We start from the raw sequence: 17,895 nt of genomic DNA, 5'->3' as shown, positions 1-17,895 counted from the left end.
CTAGCTTCAACATGAAAGCCAGAAATTGTACATGCAAATACTGCCTGGCCATTAATCATGGCTCTCTTACCTAATAAAGTTGTTCCATGGCTTAAAGGCTAAGGCAAGACAGGGCTATGATGGGAAGCTGGGCAGAGGGCAGGGAGGGTGAAAATGGGGTGTGGTGAAGAAGAATGTCTATTTGTAAGATAGTTTGTCTGAGAGAAGCATAAAGCAAGGCCCCGAGAGAGGTTTTCGGGGTAAGAGGGGGAGACTTTGGGTGAGCGGAGAGGCTGACTTACAGTGGCCTTGGGAGACTTGGGCTTGTTTCCTGTCAGACATCCAGGATTCCTGGGTGGGAACATTGGCTGAATCAGCCCCAGGAGGCTGCGCTGCCGGGAAGGCTGCCAAGTCTTTCCAGTGCCCTGCAGGATATGACATCAGACTCAGAAACCTGTAGGTGAAGTTGTATACACAAAACATTTAAGTCAGCACACAAGACAGATGTGGGTTTGTCCCTGCAAAATGGAACAACGTGGAATCCTAAAACTAAACTAAACATGAACAAAAGAAAAAAAAACACACTTATGTATATCTCCGGCGGATTACTGGTATGTAAATATAGTACACACACCCACACAAACAACTGCCTAAACTGCATGGAAACTACATGCAAAATTGATCCGTGCTCAGTATACATAGGTCTATAAATTGACTTTATGTGAGGAGACTGGTGGTAAATGTGGCCGAGTTAGATTTGCATGTACAATATGACAGCAAGAGGAATCACAGCCATGATTTGACAGAGACAAATATCTGATCCATACAAGCACAACTACTTTGCTTTGCAGTTAATATTGCACTATTTACACTATGTCTGCCTCACACGTGTGTATATGTACATCACTAATGCCTGAGAATTGTTTTCCTTTGTTTTACTCTTCAATAAGGCAGAGTAAAGCCTCAACTATTAAACCTTGTAATGAGCTAACCTCCCAGTGATTTATTTTTTCTTGAAAAGCATACATAATAGATGCCAGAGGTAAGATCTGACGGAGTTGATGTCTTATTGAGTTGACATAAAGTTAAATATTTTTAATTTGACAGCAGTCATAATGAGTAGCCATTTTATTTTATTTTAATGCTCATCAAAACACTTATTCTTAAACCATAATTCCTACTTAGTGTTGATTCAGAGGTGCTGCGGAGATGAGCTGCTGTGGTTAAGACACACCTGATAGCAATATTATTTAATGAATCTATTATAAAATAGAAAGCTTACCATAACTTGAGCAGCATTCCCACCTTTTTGGAAACCAGGAAGTAAGAGAGGAGTCTTTAGGATATAGCTAACCTCTTTTATGTCTGATTAAATTATATTTTTGTAGAAATCTGATGGAATTGACAACAAAGACTATTGTAGCAGTACACTACATTCTTACACTAATGCTATCAGTATGTACTATTAGTTTTAGATTTTAAAGGCTTGTAATGCATTTTTTAAATTAAAGTAAATTAATAATTGTCTGAAGTTGTGAATTCTTGTTTGCGACAAGGGATGTGTTTACTGACACAAGGCAAGTTTAGAAGTTAAAAAATTAAAGCAGATCAAAATATTTTATAAATAATATTTATTTTATATATATAAATCTTTCAAATATTACTGTCCTGATGAGATATGATTTCCTATTTCCCATGATCTCCTATAAAATTCTCCCACTTTTAATTTGTCACTGTTTATAAATATAGCATATTTTTTGCTTTTTATCTTGTCTTAAATACTCTTAAAATGCTGTAACAAAAAAAAAATCCTGCTAGGATTAATAAAGTACTTTATGTATCTATCTTTTTATGAACAAGCCACAGCCCCCCATGCCCAGATTATCAGGGACATAGCCCCACCTTGTGGTGAAATAGGCATATAGCTAGCCATGTTGAAGGGATGTTTTCTCCACTTTTAAATCTACTAAATAAAATCACAGAAGACGTTTAAATGTAATTCTTTATCTAGCCTACATATCAAAGATGGAGACAAAGAGAGACCCAGCCAAGATCTGAATCACAGACATAAAATGAAGCTGAAAAGTGAGTCATTTGCAGCTGTTGCCCTGCACTAAGACATCTACTTTGTTGTTCACTGCAGGAACAATATAATTTATTGAATACGTTAATTCAGAAGTGCAGATGTGTCCCGTCTCTAATCCAGACCATTTCTTGCCAATATAGCTAATTAGTAAACAACATTCAGATTGCTTCCGCCTGGTCAGTTGTCCACAACATCTGGAAAATAGCAGGGGTGAGTTGGGTTGGTTGCTCATTTTAAGAGAATCATACGTTTTGTTAATACAACAATGTGATGAACGTAATTGTGTTTTAAATAATCAAATGTTGTACAAAAATGTGTTTCGTATTCAAACGATGCATTAAGTATGGAGATATTTCGTCCCACATCGAAAGCGTCTCCCCCATGGATCACTGTAGTGGTACGTTCCACAACACCCGGGTTTCCGCGCGAAAAGACGGCCCGCGCGCCCGAATTGCTTATAGCATCCATTGCAAGAAACAGCACGCGACAGGCAGTCACTGTGGAGCCGTACTGTAGTGACCAGCGGCCGGTTTAACCATTGTTTTAACGGATTTTAAAGTGATTTTATCTCTTTTATCTCACACGTTCGGCTAGCTGTCTACCATGCCATCCAGGACTTCCCTGTCTCTGCCAGAGGATGTCAGGAAAAGGTACGTAAACGTTTCTAACCTGAATGCTAATAATGTCCAGATAATGTAGCATGCATGCCGCTTGTTGTCTTGGTCCAAACGCCACAACAGCAACAATAAAACCCGTGTAACGAGGTGCTCTGGACTTGTCGTGAGCGGCTTTGCCCTTTTACCTTTTGCTCCTGCTAGCAGCTGCAGCTAGCGTTAGCTTGTTGTCACTTGACAGTCAGGGCTGATGCCGCATACACAGTTAGCGTAGCCTCCTGTTACCGTTAGCCAGTTAGCATCTTAGCCTGTCAATGGATGGAGCAGCGTGTGAGATTTGGCGCCACTCAGGAAGTTTTGCTCCTTATGTTCCTGCTAGCTCGCTATCAAACTGGTTTCACTGCTAAACCCTGTCAGGATGTGTGCTCCTAAATGAACTCACCGTGGAGTTGTTTTGACGTGTTCGTTGTTCGCAGGCTGCAGGTGCTGGATGAGGATGGAGCTTCCGACGAGGTGGGTTTTGTTTCTTCTTACTGCTTTTGAAAGCATGCAAGTCTCTTTGTCGGTTACTCCAGCTGCTCACTAATTGTTCCTGCTAATGACTGTTCAGTATGGGGATCCCAACATCACTGAAAATGATTGTTACCTCAGGGTCACAGTATTCTCTCACCTTTAAGTCAAGCTGCACTCTTAATTGGATTTCACCATCTTAAATCTGCAGTATTGTCTAGTTCATTTATAATGTATGAATTAAAACGAGTCTCTCCATGAGCTTGAAAGCAAAGTGATGAACTGTACAGATGATGCCTTCTAGATACAACTCTAAGGAGTGCCTCATCAAGTTAATTGAGTCATTTAGATTTAATATCTTGAGCATTATCACTCCCCAAAGAGTCATGAAGATATCATCACTCCTGAGTCGTGATGTCATCTTTAAGATGAGTTTTAGTGTGCTGACAAACATCAGTAAAGTTGTCATCACAGATACATCTGATTTCAAGTTTTGATACGGCAGAAATGTATGAATTAAAATGTGTTTTGTCAAGGATTTATTAGGTAAATTGGTATCAATTCCATTACCATTTCAGTACTACTCAAAAACAATAAATAAATATCACTTCATTAGTTAAACAGGCTAAAGTGTGGCTTTTCTGACCAGAGCTTTTTCTTAAAATGGCATTCAAGGATCATGTGAAGGAGAAGCTCAAGTTGGTGCAGGACTTCCTTCATGATGATGCTCAGGACCAGCTGACCAGCCTGAAGGAGAAGATGAAAAGTTCAGAGATCTCAATGGTTAGTGACTCTTAAAGCTATCCCAATCCAGAAATTTCTCCATGTATTGTTTCTCCTGTAACATGTGTCGTATGCCATGTATTTTCCCAGGAGGTCTACATTTCTAAAGTAAAGGCGTTGCTGGGAAAAGAGCTTCATCATGAAAATGGCTCCCATGTCGATGGCGTGGAGCAGAACGGAAAGACAAACGGCTTCACAAATGGCTCCCACAAAGAGGAGAACAGCGAAGATGTGACCATGGACGTACAGGAAGAAGAGGAGACTGTCAAGTCGCCAACTGCTTCCAAAGGGAAGGGTGGCCGCAAGAGCAAGTCTAATTCTGACTCCAAAAGTAAGCACGTAGTATTTGTCATGCAGCAGCTGCGTTTCAAGATGGAGATGAGTCAAATGTTTGGTATTGGGAATACTCAACCTTGTTTTTTCCCCTTTTGGAAGAGTCTCCAGTCAGCACCAGGGTTACAAGAAACACTGGAAAACAGCCAACCATCATGTCAATGTTCTCTAAAGTGTGCGTAAGAGTTTTATCCTGTGTCTCATACTTTCACTTTTTCAGCAAGTTAAAAAAGAATTCGGTTTAACAGTAAATCTGTCTTGCAGTCAAAAGCGCAAGTCGGAAGACTTGAATGGAGAAGCTACTCCTAAACAAAATGAGGTGAAGGAAGAGGAAGTGGAGGAGGTGAGGCGTTTTTATGTACCCCTGATGTTTAAACATCAAGAGTTTCAATTCTCAATGTCTGCTATATAACACTGCCCACACTCTCCAATCTGTTGTAGTCTCGGGAGGAGAAGCGTCTTAAAGTGGACTCAGTTGAAAAGTAAGTCTTTTGCCCTCTGAACATCAGTGACGGTGATGGAGCTCACACAAGTGCACATACTAATATTTTTCTTTGTGCAGTGCTGCTCCAGAAGAATCAAAGAGTGAGATGATTAAGCCGGTTTCTGCTCCAAAGGTAATGAAACATATTGTTCAGCTCAGTTTCATAGCTGTTAATAATTGTAAGCATTGACACTTTGTGCTGACACAACTTGTATATGTATTTATTTTTTATTACCAGACACCACCTCCCAAATGTCCAGACTGCAGACAATACTTGGATGACTCTGATCTCAAGTTCTTTCAAGGGGATCCCGATAATGCGGTAAGAGTTTGTTTATCATATAAGCAGTGGCTTCATCATGTGTCAATTGTAAAACCTCAATATATTTTTGAATGGACTACATTTTAAAGGGTAATTTTAAACCTGCTCATTCCATCTTCAGCTGGATGAGCCAGAGATGTTAACAGATGAGCGTCTCTCCCTGTTTGACTCAAATGAGGACGGATTCGAGAGCTATGAGGACCTGCCACAGCACAAGATTACAAATTTCAGGTAAGTGATTCTTCATCAGTCTTGAGTGTTTTTAGGTGGCACATAGCTTGTTCAGAGGAACAGACAGGTCCACTCTTATCTTGTACGCATTTGTATTGCAACACCTGAGTTAATTATGGTATTACCTCTTGTGTCTTGCAGTGTTTATGACAAGCGTGGCCATCTTTGTCCATTTGACTCTGGGCTGATTGAGAAGAACGTGGAGCTCTACTTCAGTTGTGTTGTCAAACCCATTTATGATGACAACCCTTGTTTGGACGGTATGAAATCCTATGTTTCAAGAATGGAAACTTGTAAATTAGCCCTGTGATAGTCTGGCAACCTGTCCAGTGTGTACTCATCCTCTCACTCACTGTAAGCTGGGATAGGCTCCAGCCCCCTGTGACCCTTAAAGCTATTACGGAGAATGAATGAATGAATGAATGAATCTATCTTTTTCAGGTGGTGTTCCTGCAAAGAAGCTCGGACCAATCAATGCCTGGTGGATCACTGGTTTTGATGGTGGAGAAAAAGCTCTCATTGGTTTCACTACAGGTAGCAAAGTTTCCGGCTCCAAATCTAATTTTATTTGACCCTCTTTACCCTGTGAAATGTGCTAATTGTTTCCGTATTTATTATCTAGCTTTTGCTGATTATATCCTGATGCAGTCCAGCGAGGAGTACGCGCCCATCTTTGCACTGATGCAGGAGAAGATCTATATGAGCAAGATTGTGGTGGAATTTCTCCAGAAGAATCCTGACGCTACTTATGAGGACCTTCTGAACAAGATTGAGGTGAGGACTTATCATCTTTGTTCATCAATTACAGAGTAAGTGAGTAATTAATACACTGCTCTGAAAACCTTTTGCCTTATGAGGGCACTGTGTCAACATGAAATGCTATGGTAAATACTAACACCTGGTCTCACACACAAGCAGCATAATATTTCTGAGGTGAAGACATGTGATCCCTGGCTGCAGTTCTTGTCTCTGCAACACAATGCCAGGATACTGACTAGTGTATGTTCATCCTGCCCTCAGACAACCGTGCCTCCTGCAGGGCTAAACTTCAACTGCTTCACCGAGGACACGCTGCTGCGCCACGCCCAGTTTGTGGTGGAGCAGGTGGAGAGCTACGATGAGGCCGGCGACTCTGATGAGCAGCCCATCATTGTCACTCCCTGCATGAGAGACCTGATCAAGCTCGCAGGTGTCACTCTCGGGAAGAGGTACAGCTGAGAGATAACTACGATTTGGTTCCTTCTTGTCATTTATTGTACCAGTCATACAGCATAAGTTAGCTTTTCATAGCTACTTTAGGCTAAAGTGAAAACAAACATGAGTGGTGCACACGCTATGTATGTAACCTAAATGAAAACTCCCCACCCATTTTTTTTTTTCTAGCAGAAGCTCCTTTGCAACACAAATGCTTCAGGATTTTGAAATTATCGATCGGCCTTATTTTTTTAAAATTTTTTTTTTTGCTTATATTCCTGTATTTCTGCTCCTCGCTCCTTGTTCTCCCTAATGTCTAACATTCCTTTGACATTTCCTAACGCAGCATGCTGCTGTACTGGTAGGTAGGCCTTGTGAATGCATCCTTAGCTTGTATGGTGGTGTGTTTAGTGTGAAGCATTTAGACGCTATATGGACAAAGAGAGCATTATACCAGAGTTCACGCTAGAGTTGTATTTATTTAATTTTTTGCCATTACATCAGTTTCTTTTAGTTGATCTGGCATATTTGAATTCTTGCCACATAACTAGTGTGCGTGTGTGTGTGTGTGTGTGTGTGTGTGTGTGTGTGTGGACCAGTGTCCATAAGTTATCTTTATTAGTCACAACCAATTGTTCTACAAATTAATTACAAAAAACATACATTTTGAGGATTTTAAAGGGGAAAAAAAACTTTACAAAAAAGGTCTTGACATGGGTTTACATATAAAGAAACAAATTCAGATAACTTCACACACCAATTGGCTTGAGTGACCCCTAAAAGATAATTGGCAGTTTAAACTTGATCTTCATGCAGAATTCTTTTCTCAAAAGAGAATAGGTCAAAGCCTTGAATGTCAAGTGTCTTCTGAGGCCCCGATCACACAGTGTTGCAGATGTCAAAATACAAGGCATACCATACTGCTTTTTTTTGTTGTTGAAGCTTGCCCTGATCAGAGTGCTTTATGTGCCTTGCTTCACCTTTTTTTTTGGTTGATTCAAGGCTTCTTTTAGGATGAGTCAGGGACAGTTTGACAATCTGCCGTCAGTCGTTGGGCCTAATTACAGTTGGTAAAATGTTAGAAAGTAGATAAGGCTACAGTTTGTTCAGATATCTCTTGCAGCTTGCCTGGGGTGACGGATTGACACTATACACTACCTCTTGGTGTCATTGCCACCACAGAAGGCCCGCCTCTCAATTCATCTGACTGGACAATAGGGAAAAAACGCCAATGATGATTTCCACTCTCAGCTAAAGTTTTTTCAACCTGAGGCATTCAGGGTGCTCCTGTAAAAACGTGAGGTGCAAAGAGCCAAGAACATGAGGCACTCGGCAACACAAACATCAGGAGGCAAAACACTTTACTCATGTTTAAAACGCTTACAAAAAGTGACCCTACGCTGCAAAAACGTACTGTCTGATCGGGACCAAAGAGGTTTTGTCACTGCACTACAATAAACCCTGGGCAGACTGGACCCACTACTATGATCACTGGTGTGAACCGTCAGGGTTGAAAGAGAAATTGTATGACCCTTAACCTTGGGCTTAATGTGTGATGGGACTCACACAGATCAATTTCAGTAATACAAAATATAAAACAAAGTTAACGTCCACTTAGGCTTTGTGTAGGCTACAGTTCTGCTCATAGTGTCATTTAGTGAAACAAACTCAACACTACTTAGTTTGTCCTTGTAAAATTGACTTGAACACTCTTCTGAGAAGTCTTACTGAAAAACCAAATAAAAACACTGTGGTTGCCAGATGAAATGAAGGCACACTCCAATCGTTTAGTTGTAACGCAGCGTGTGTGTGTTAGTGTTTTCTGTGCAGGCTAGAGTGTTTTTTAAAAGAACCTTATTGGCCTGTTGCATCTAACGGGAACTCTGCATCGTATATCTTTACTGTGTCTGTTCTGTTTGCTTGTTTCTTATGTTGCATGGCCTGATGCTGTGGTGTGTTGACAGCCAGGGGCTTCATAATGCCATCGCTCCACATATCATCAGGTGTTTGTGCCAAGACAAATGGACCTCTCCTTCTGAACCCAAACTTTACTCTATTTACAGGAGAGCTGCCAGAAGACAAGCCATTCGCCACCCAACAAAGATAGAGAAGGACAGTAAGGGACCGACTAAAGCGACAACTACCACGCTGGTGTACCAGATATTTGACACCTTCTTCTCTGATCAGATAGAGCAGAATGATAAAGAGAGTGGTGGGGTCAAAAGACAGCGCTGTGGTGTCTGTGAGGTGAGAGTTTATGAGAGTGAAGCCCCTCTGTTAAAACACATTCAACAGTGCTTAATGTGTATTTGATTGGTGTCTTGTGTAATTCTTTACAGTTGATATTCATATTTCCTATGTTTGTCTTCAGGTTTGTCAATCTCCTGATTGTGGCAAGTGCACAGCTTGTAAGGACATGATCAAGTTTGGGGGAAGTGGCAAAAGCAAGCAGGCTTGCAAGCAGAGAAGGTAAGCCGGTGTCTGAGCAGTTTAGTCTACAGAGGTCTTTTAATCTTCAGCCTTCTCGAAGTATAGCCCCTTTTGAACTGCAGAAAGTTTCACCAGTGACCAGGAACCTGTTGAGGAACTCATAGCGTTTCGACTGCAGGGACCATGGTCTAAATCAAGTCCATAGACATTATTTTACAGCCCAAATAGTCTCTTATGGGGGATATAGGACCATTTTAGGACGAGGGGAGAACATTTCTGTTTGATAACCTTACAAATGAAATTAGCTTTGCTGTCATCTTAAGCCTAGTTCACATTACATGATTTTCACCGTGATTTTGATGTCGCAGAGGATCTTGAGAGCCACCTTGGTCGGAGGTGAGTCGGCAGATAGTCTGCCACGACGAGTCCTCGTGTGAACAAGCCTACGAGCAAGTCACCCCCTCGTCTGCGACTGGGACTGGATATCTGGCATGCTAGAAAACTGGAGAAGGCTGACACGACTGACAAAGAGCATCAGCCAATGAGAGGCAGGATACGTCCCACGTCAGCACGCAGGAGGACGGAAGAAATGTGAGGACAGCCGCAGGGTTGCCAGGTCCGCTTATTAGCCGCGACTTTGAGCTTGTTTTTTGTAAAGTTGCTTACAAATATTGGTAGCTGCCAACGCTGAGTCAAGCCGGCAAGCAACAACAACAACAATGGCGGCGTCCACAGGATCACAGGGAGTGCGTAGTGTTTGGACCCAGGCCCTGGAGGCAGATCTGATTCAACACTGGGAAGAATATCCATGCCTTTACGATGCGTCGTCTCAAAGTTCAAAAACGTAGTTTGGTGACGTCACCGCGTTATCTGGAGCTCCGTCAACGAGGGCTCGGTGGAGGAATCTTGTGGTGTGCACACACAGGTCGTAGCGCAGTTGGCGAGACCCCTGATGACAGAGACACGTCATCGGGTGTGAACACTCAAAAGATTACGATAGTCTCCGACGCAAAATCGGAATGAAAATCATGTAATGTGAACTAGCCTTCACTGACTCCTTTTTAAAAGGGACAGAAAAACGGAGAAATTGGGTGACTGCTGAGAGAAGAGAGCGACATTGCCATGGTGCTTTGAGAGAGACGGTGAATGAGAGGAATAAAACATTATTTTCTGATTGTTGTACAGCAGTTACATTCTAGAGCATAAATAACCAACACTCAACAGATGATGCACTGTGAAGACAGATGGTGTAATATTTCTCCTGAATTGCATTCATTACATCCACCTTGCAATAATACTGTGCAGCAGTAGATGTCAGTACAGTGCTAAAGTTTTGTGGTCCGAGTCTCTCACTTTAGTCGCTTGATGTGTGATCAACTCCTTAATGTTAATGAGTAATGCTTTTATGTGCTGTGACAGGACATGGTACACTTCGGTCTGTTGATTTTAATTCTCCTTTGCTAACGTACATCTGTCTGTTTCAGATGCCCAAACCTGGCAGTAAAGGAGGCTGAAGATGATGAGAACATTGAAGAGGAAGATGTTCCAGTGGAAAAATCCAAAAAGATTCCCCATGTGAAGAGGAAGAAACAGACCCAGAGCAAACTGACATGGATTGGAGAGCCTGTTCAGGTGTTTATTTTCCCTCTCTTTAAATGTTACAGTGAAGTTGTGTTGTCTTGCATGAGGACTCAGGCATGTGTGTGTGTGGGGGGGGTATTTCTAAAATATATATTCATCTCCAACCCCCTTCAGACTGAGGGGAAGAAGCAGTACTACAGGAAGGTTTGTGTGAACGATGAGGAGCTGGAGGTCGGTGACTGTGTCTCGGTTTCATCAGAGGATCCAAGCATCCCTCTGTATCTGGCAAGGTACGACATTTTTAGACTCTCTGATAAGTTTGTCTGCGTTGCTTCTGTAAATCTAATGACATTCCCTCTCAGGATCGCATCTCTGTGGGAGGACAACAATGGGAAAATGTTCCACGCGCACTGGTTCCATCGTGGGACTCACACAGTGCTGGGAGAGTCTTCTGATCCACTGGAGCTTGTGCTTGTGGATGAGTGTGAAGACATGCTGCTCAATTATGTGCAAGGCAAAGTTAACGTTATGTATAAGGCCCCGTCTAACAACTGGTTCATGGAGGTAGGTTAACTTGACAGCAGGTTCATTTGCACTTTGTTTGACGTTTTTCTTTACCTAATGGTTACATTTTTTATTTCAGGGTGGCATGGACGTGGATATCAAAGTAATCGAAGATGACGGCAAGAGTTTCTTCTATCAGTTCTGGTACGACACAGAGTACGCCCGCTTTGAAACGCCTCCCAAGACCACTCCATCAGAAGACTGCAAGTTCAAGTAAGCACCATCCATGTGTATTTGTACTGCACATGTGATCTTGTTTGTTTTTTTTTGTATGCTTGTTTGTCATGAATATGCTTACCTTTTTGCTTTCAGGTTCTGTTCCAGCTGTGTCAGAATTAAAGAGAGAGAAGAACAGGCAACGCCACGTGCATTTGAGCCCCTGGCGGACCAAGACAACGACTCCAAGGCTCTGTATGCTCTGGCCTGCTTTCAGGGGGAGCAGTTCAAAGTGGGAGACAGTGTCTATCTGCCGCCTGACACTTTTAATTTCAGGTGAGTGAAGTTAGGGCTGGTCAGTACGTAGATATTATTTTATCATGATATGAGACCAGATATTGTCGTAGATTTTGAATAATTATAATTGTTGTCTTTTCCTGTGTTTGTTTTTTTTTTTTTTTTTTTGACCTGCTGCATTACAATAAAGTGATGTAATTTCTGACCTTGCCAGACTGTTACCTGCTCAGTCATCATATCCACATTACTGATGATTGGTAATCAAAAATCTCATCTTGAAAGCACCAATAGTCAACCCTTTAATTTCGCTGTAATGTCAATATCAGGTTATTTGATTCTCTCTGTGTCGTCCAGCCCAAAGTTTAGTGATTCAAAATGTTTTAATTCACTCACACTTGTACAAGGAATAAAATGTATATGCCACTCACTGCTCTCAGTGTGAAGCCCGCCAGTCCAGTGAAGCGCTCCCACAGGAAGGAGGACGTGGACGAGGACCTGTATCCAGAATATTACAGGAAGTCCTCAGACTACATCAAGGGGTCAAACCTGGACGCTCCAGAGCCCTTCCGCATCGGGCGCATCAAGGAGATCTACTATCACAGGCGGAGCAATGGGAAACCCGACACCTCGGAGGTCAAACTGCGACTCTACAAGTTCTATAGGTAAAAAAAAATCACAATTTAATTGGTTGTCGTTCAGAGTTTAGTCTGCACAGAATTAACTGGTTTTGTCTCATCTCCCAGACCTGAGAACACTCACAAAGGTGTCAAAGCCAGTTACCACACAGACATTAATCAGCTGTACTGGAGTGATGAGGAAGTGACGGTCAACATGGCTGAGGTGCTCGGCCGCTGTCAAGTAGAATACGCAGAGGACCTGAATGAGTCAGTCCAGGACTATTCCAGTGGAGGACCTGACCGCTTCTATTTCCTGGAGGTACAGTTGTTATTGCTTTGTATCGGCAGTATGGCATAATTGGCTAATATTCAAAATCAAGGCGGTAATGTGCAAAATGATGTATAAAGATCAGATTTTGGGCTAAATTGGAAAGACTGTTGCAAATGGAAGGCATAATGGCCGTACTTGAACGTATCTTCAACGCAGTGTGCTTGTTTATTCTTATACATATTCCTCTCTCACAGGCTTATAATGCAAAATCAAAAAGCTTTGAGGACCCTCCAAATCACGCTCGCTCTGCTGTACATAAAGGCAAAGGAAAGGGCAAAGGGAAAGGTAAAAATACAGACAAAATATTTACATTTTATTTGATCTAAAATTTGTTTTAGGTTTTCTAAAATCATAATTCAATGATTATTTTGTACAAGGTAAAGGCAAAGGGAAGGCTTCAGCTGTACAAGAACCGCAGGAGTCTCAGAATGAACCACAGACTCTTACAGTGCCCAAATATCGCACGCTGGATGTGTTCTCTGGCTGCGGTGGACTTTCTGAAGGCTTCCACCAGGCTGGTAAGTGCTTGTTCTGTGCCACTCATGAAATATGTTCTGAGATCCACAATTGTTGACCTTTAGAGTTTGGGAAGCTGCAGCTTTTTTCACTGAAAACATGACTTCCGATTGCCGTTTCAGGTATATCTGAGACTCTGTGGGCCATCGAGATGTGGGAGCCCGCAGCCCAGGCCTTCAGGCTCAACAACCCCGGCACCACAGTGTTTACTGAGGACTGCAACATCTTGCTGAAGTTGGTCATGTCCGGAGAGAAGACGAATTCTCTCGGCCAGAAGCTGCCTCAGAAGGGTGACGTGGAGATGCTGTGTGGGGGACCTCCCTGCCAAGGGTTCAGTGGGATGAACCGCTTCAACTCTCGCACTTACTCCAAATTCAAAAACTCCCTCGTGGTCTCCTATCTCAGGTCAGTGTTTGGAAAAGCAGGCTCTATCTTGACCCTGAGATACATAATGTTGCAAGTTTCCTGCAGCAGGCTAAATAAAATACATTTTCCTGTTTTGCAGTTACTGTGATTACTACAGACCCAAGTTCTTCCTGCTTGAGAACGTGAGGAACTTCGTCTCATTTAAGAGCTCCATGGTCCTGAAGCTGACTCTGCGCTGTCTTGTGCGCATGGGCTACCAGTGTACTTTTGGCGTCCTTCAGGTGGGTCTGACTCCAGTGACTATTTGTCGCCAGTCTGGGCAATATTTATTATGAGTTCAGCTAACAGTGAGGAACCTAGGAGAATAGCATTAAACTCTTCACGTGTTAAACTCTCCTGTTTAAGCTTATTGACAAAATGCTGGGCAACGACGGGAAACTCTTGGGAGTAGATACAAAAAATGCAAAACATGACTTTTTTGTTTGTTTTATAGTGAGCCACATGAAGCAACACTATTACATTTCTCTTGTATCTTCTCTTACTTTCTTAAGTAAAAGTACTAATAGCTCACTGTAAAATACTGTGTCAAAGTAAAAGCCCTGCAATGAAAATACAGTGTCTTAATTGTTCTTACATAGTTTTACTTGTGTATTAAAATGCATTTGATTAGGAACAGTTATATGAATTTATGTACTTGGTTACATTCCACCACTGGTCAGCAGTAACTGAAATGACTGTAATTGGGATCAGTGGACCAGTAGTATTTATTAAATCGGGAATATAATAATCCAGTCATTGTAATTACTCTAAAATAAAATCTAAATTAGATTATATGATATTCATGCATTTTTTATGTTCGTCAAATTCAAAGCTGTCTCCTCTGGTTGGATAAACAATGTGGACAGTGAAACAACATGATGTTCTCTTACGTAAGAGAAGATTTTATGAGTTGTCCAGAGCACCCAAGATAAGAGAACAACAAAAGTTATTAAGTTACACATCTTGTGGATGCCAGTTGAACAGCATTAACCTCTTTACATGTAAAACTCTTGGTAAAGCTTATCAGCAACGTGCCTGGCAACTAACTCGTTAGTTACAGTCCAGCTTCCAATGCCATGTGATTAACAAGTGTATTTATTTTTATTTAGATCAGAGTCAGAGATTTGACCCCCTAACAACGACAAAGTCTTGCAACCCCTTGTCAGAAGTTGTATTTTCTTATGAGTGACCTGTTTTCCTTCCAGGTTATGAAGGGATCTAGGAAAAATAGTTTTACATGCCTATGTTTTTATAAGGGCTGAAGTCACCTGTACTATTCCACTAACATGCTCACTGCTGCCCTCCTCATCAGGCTGGTCAGTACGGTGTCGCCCAGACCCGCCGCAGAGCCATCATCCTGGCTGCTGCTCCTGGAGAGAAGCTGCCTCGTTACCCTGAGCCTCTGCACGTGTTTGCTCCCAGAGCCTGCTCCTTGAGTGTGGTGGTGGACGAGAAGAAATTCGTCAGTAATGTCACACGGTAATCATCCTCGACTGCACTGCTTATTGATCTGCTATTCCAGATGACAAACCTGTACAGCTCCTCAACTAGATTGTAACAATGCTGCTGTGTGACTGCACACTAGACTGAACTTTCTGCCTTCAACAGAGGTAACGGAGGAATCTACAGAACCATTACTGTCAGAGATACCATGTCTGACCTGCCAGAGATTCGCAATGGTGCAGCTGCATTGGAGATTTCCTACAACGGGGAACCTCAGTCCTGGTTCCAGAGACAGATCAGAGGCACACAGTATCAGCCCATCCTCAGAGATCATATCTGCAAGGTGAGCTGACTTACGCTGATTTGTCTTGGTGGTAATTTTCACACGATGTAAATGCTCTGAGTTTATGTAGGATAGTAATGTGATCACGTCTTCTCTAGTTGATGGTAAAAGTTTCTAACAAAGGTCTTTGTGTCACCAGGACATGAGTGCTCTGGTTGAAGGCCGGATGCGGCACATCCCGTTGGCTCCAGGCTCCGACTGGAGGGATCTGCCCAACATCGAGGTTCGGCTGAAAGACGGCACCATGACCAAGAAGCTGCGTTACACACACCAGGATAAAAAGAACGGACGCAGCAGCACCGGTGCACTCAGAGGTGTTTGCACTTGTGCAGGAGGTATGTAGGTCTAGTTTTCTGCTTGAATGATAACACAGCTTACATTTCCAGTGTGGAGGCATCTCTGATTGTGTTTGTCATTTTTTTAGGGACGTCATGCGACCCGTTAGATAGGCAGTTCAACACCCTGATCCCCTGGTGTCTGCCCCACACCGGGAACCGCCACAATCACTGGGCCGGACTGTACGGCAGGCTGGAGTGGGATGGCTTCTTCAGCACAACTGTCACCAACCCTGAGCCCATGGGCAAGCAGGTACATGAAGTTTTTACAAACAAGTTTGAATAAAATAAACTTTAGCCAAAATGATGATGTCCGTAATTTGATTTCTGAATCACATGAGGTCCCCAGTTAATACTATCCCCATGCGAATAGGGCTTTAAACAACAGTTGAATTAGTGCTGTTCAAGGCCTGTGACCAATTTCCTGCGTCTTGAATCTTAATCCAAGTGTTTTGATTTCAGGGCCGTGTTCTGCATCCTGAGCAGCACAGAGTGGTCAGTGTGAGAGAGTGTGCACGCTCTCAGGGATTCCCCGACACCTACCGCTTCTTCGGAAACATCCTGGACAAACACAGACAGGTAAGTGCGACTTCACTAAAGCTTGCTCAAAAAGCAAGCAGAAGTGAGAATGTTTTTCTTGAACTTCTGGTTTCTAATTACACTGGTAGTGGAAGTTGGCAAGACACATGACTGTTGGATGTGTAAATAAGCAAAAACAACTGTTTTAGTAATGACAATGCAAGCAGTTCCAACATGGCTTCTTCATTAAATTCAAGGGATGTTACAAATGTTAAATGCCATTTAGACTCTGAGCTGTCATCTGATCATGTAATTGCTTCTTCCTGTTCTGCCAGGTTGGAAATGCAGTGCCCCCTCCACTCTCCAGGGCCATCGGCCTGGAGCTTAAGAAGTGCGTCATGGACAGAATGAAGGAAGAACAAGCAACAGGTGACCTATTTATCTGAATTCTATATTTCCTGATTGACACTAAACACTCAAATATGCAGAAATCCTTAAACGTCTTTCCCCTTCCACAGAGACTGTCAAACAAGAGAAGATGGAGGTCTCTGATTAGGCCCTGGTTCCTTCCCAGCAACAATCAATGTCACGAATCCTGATGCCGACGTGTCAGGAGATCATTTCTTTTAATAAGCTGGCTTTTAACCGTGTCACTAAGTGGCCACCATGGACGTTCTGTGCAGTGCCATTCCATGTTTTGTTTTAACTGTACTTTCTAATCATCATGTTGTTAAGAAATGTTCACCTCATGTGGGATAAATTGTATGTAGTTTTTATATGTGTAAAATTTCAAATAAAGCTCTTATGAAATTGATTTGTGAATTTCATTTAGTGAAATTAACACTGAGCAGTTAAGGAAGCTGGTAGTGTAGTATTAAAGGTCAGGTATTCATTTCGGCTCATATCAGATTGATTTAATTCATATGTGATCGTTCCAACCTGCATCTGTAGTGAACACTTGCCGGACTGCTATGACATGCTTAACAAAACTGATCCACTTAATCTTCAACATCGTTTAAATACAGCACAAGTCTTCTCTTGTAAACGTGCCAATGCTTTTTCATTAGTTTCACACCCACAACAGTTTAACACAGATCTCCTCGACCCAAAACTCAGTGGATTAACTGTAACAAGGTAAAGTAATAATTCTAGTGACTAACGACACAGGTGGTGATGCGCAGCTGTAGGTGCCAAACAAGGTGTTTGTTATTAATAAAGCTAGTGTTATTTAGTAGTCGAACAATTAAGTGAGTCATTTGAGATGCTTTTACTTCTTGTAAATGGCTGCATTTGCAATACACCTCCACGTGCTGGGCAGGTTTGAGAAGTGTTTTGGGGTTGAGTATCAGTTCAGGCACAATGCACTCATGGTGCATTTATATCTGCAAAAACAGCTGTGCATGAAGGAAAATCCAGAAAAATACTGTCAATACAGCATGCACTGAGGAATTTCTCATTTACCATCGTTACTGACTGGATATTCACATTCATTCATTTAAAAAGACCCAAGACTATAACAAATTGCATTAAACTGAAGTCAAATTATTCACAGCTCATAGAAAGTTCTTGCATTAACATAAATCTCTAATGCACTTGTGTGAAACTTCTTTGCACAACTCTTCAATCAGCAATCTGTCCTTGTATATCTATAATGCCACCTCCTATTTGCAAGCATGGATCAAAGAGGCCAAAGGCACATAGAGATTAATTATGAACGTAATGATATAAAAACCTAAGAAAATGGCTAAAAATTATGTACCGCTGGTCACCAAGTGCAAAAAGCAGAGGTGCAAAGTGCAGCAGGGTTCGTTTTCTCTAGTGA

At 42.1% G+C, this 17,895-nt stretch overlaps 1 protein-coding gene across 2 annotated transcripts; it reads left to right on the top strand.

Moving 5' to 3' along the window:
- The first annotated feature begins 2,480 nt into the window (after positions 1-2,480).
- On the top strand, positions 2,481-16,883 carry dnmt1 (DNA (cytosine-5-)-methyltransferase 1). Of its 2 annotated transcripts, XM_078161299.1 has the most exons (35): positions 2,481-2,715; positions 3,156-3,192; positions 3,865-3,972; positions 4,063-4,303; positions 4,408-4,480; positions 4,570-4,648; positions 4,747-4,787; positions 4,868-4,922; positions 5,028-5,111; positions 5,233-5,342; positions 5,484-5,602; positions 5,784-5,876; positions 5,965-6,116; positions 6,363-6,550; positions 6,883-6,897; positions 8,600-8,783; positions 8,908-9,005; positions 10,451-10,598; positions 10,722-10,837; positions 10,910-11,111; positions 11,191-11,324; positions 11,424-11,603; positions 12,002-12,226; positions 12,308-12,500; positions 12,707-12,797; positions 12,890-13,030; positions 13,151-13,433; positions 13,534-13,675; positions 14,746-14,912; positions 15,042-15,219; positions 15,359-15,554; positions 15,644-15,807; positions 16,017-16,133; positions 16,409-16,502; positions 16,592-16,883. In XM_078161299.1, exons 1-35 carry the CDS (start codon positions 2,669-2,671, stop codon positions 16,627-16,629), a joined length of 4,533 nt encoding a protein of 1,510 aa, XP_078017425.1. In that variant the 5' UTR covers positions 2,481-2,668; the 3' UTR covers positions 16,630-16,883. The 2 variants fall into 2 exon arrangements, with proteins under 2 accessions (XP_078017425.1, XP_033501190.2); XM_033645299.2 differs by lacking the exon at positions 6,883-6,897.
- Positions 16,884-17,895: the final 1,012 nt, after the last annotated feature.

Source organism: Epinephelus lanceolatus, chromosome 18, assembly GCF_041903045.1.
Source record: "Epinephelus lanceolatus isolate andai-2023 chromosome 18, ASM4190304v1, whole genome shotgun sequence".
Classification (NCBI taxonomy): Eukaryota; Metazoa; Chordata; class Actinopteri; order Perciformes; family Serranidae; genus Epinephelus; species Epinephelus lanceolatus.
This window is presented reverse-complemented; position numbering and strand designations above follow the sequence as displayed.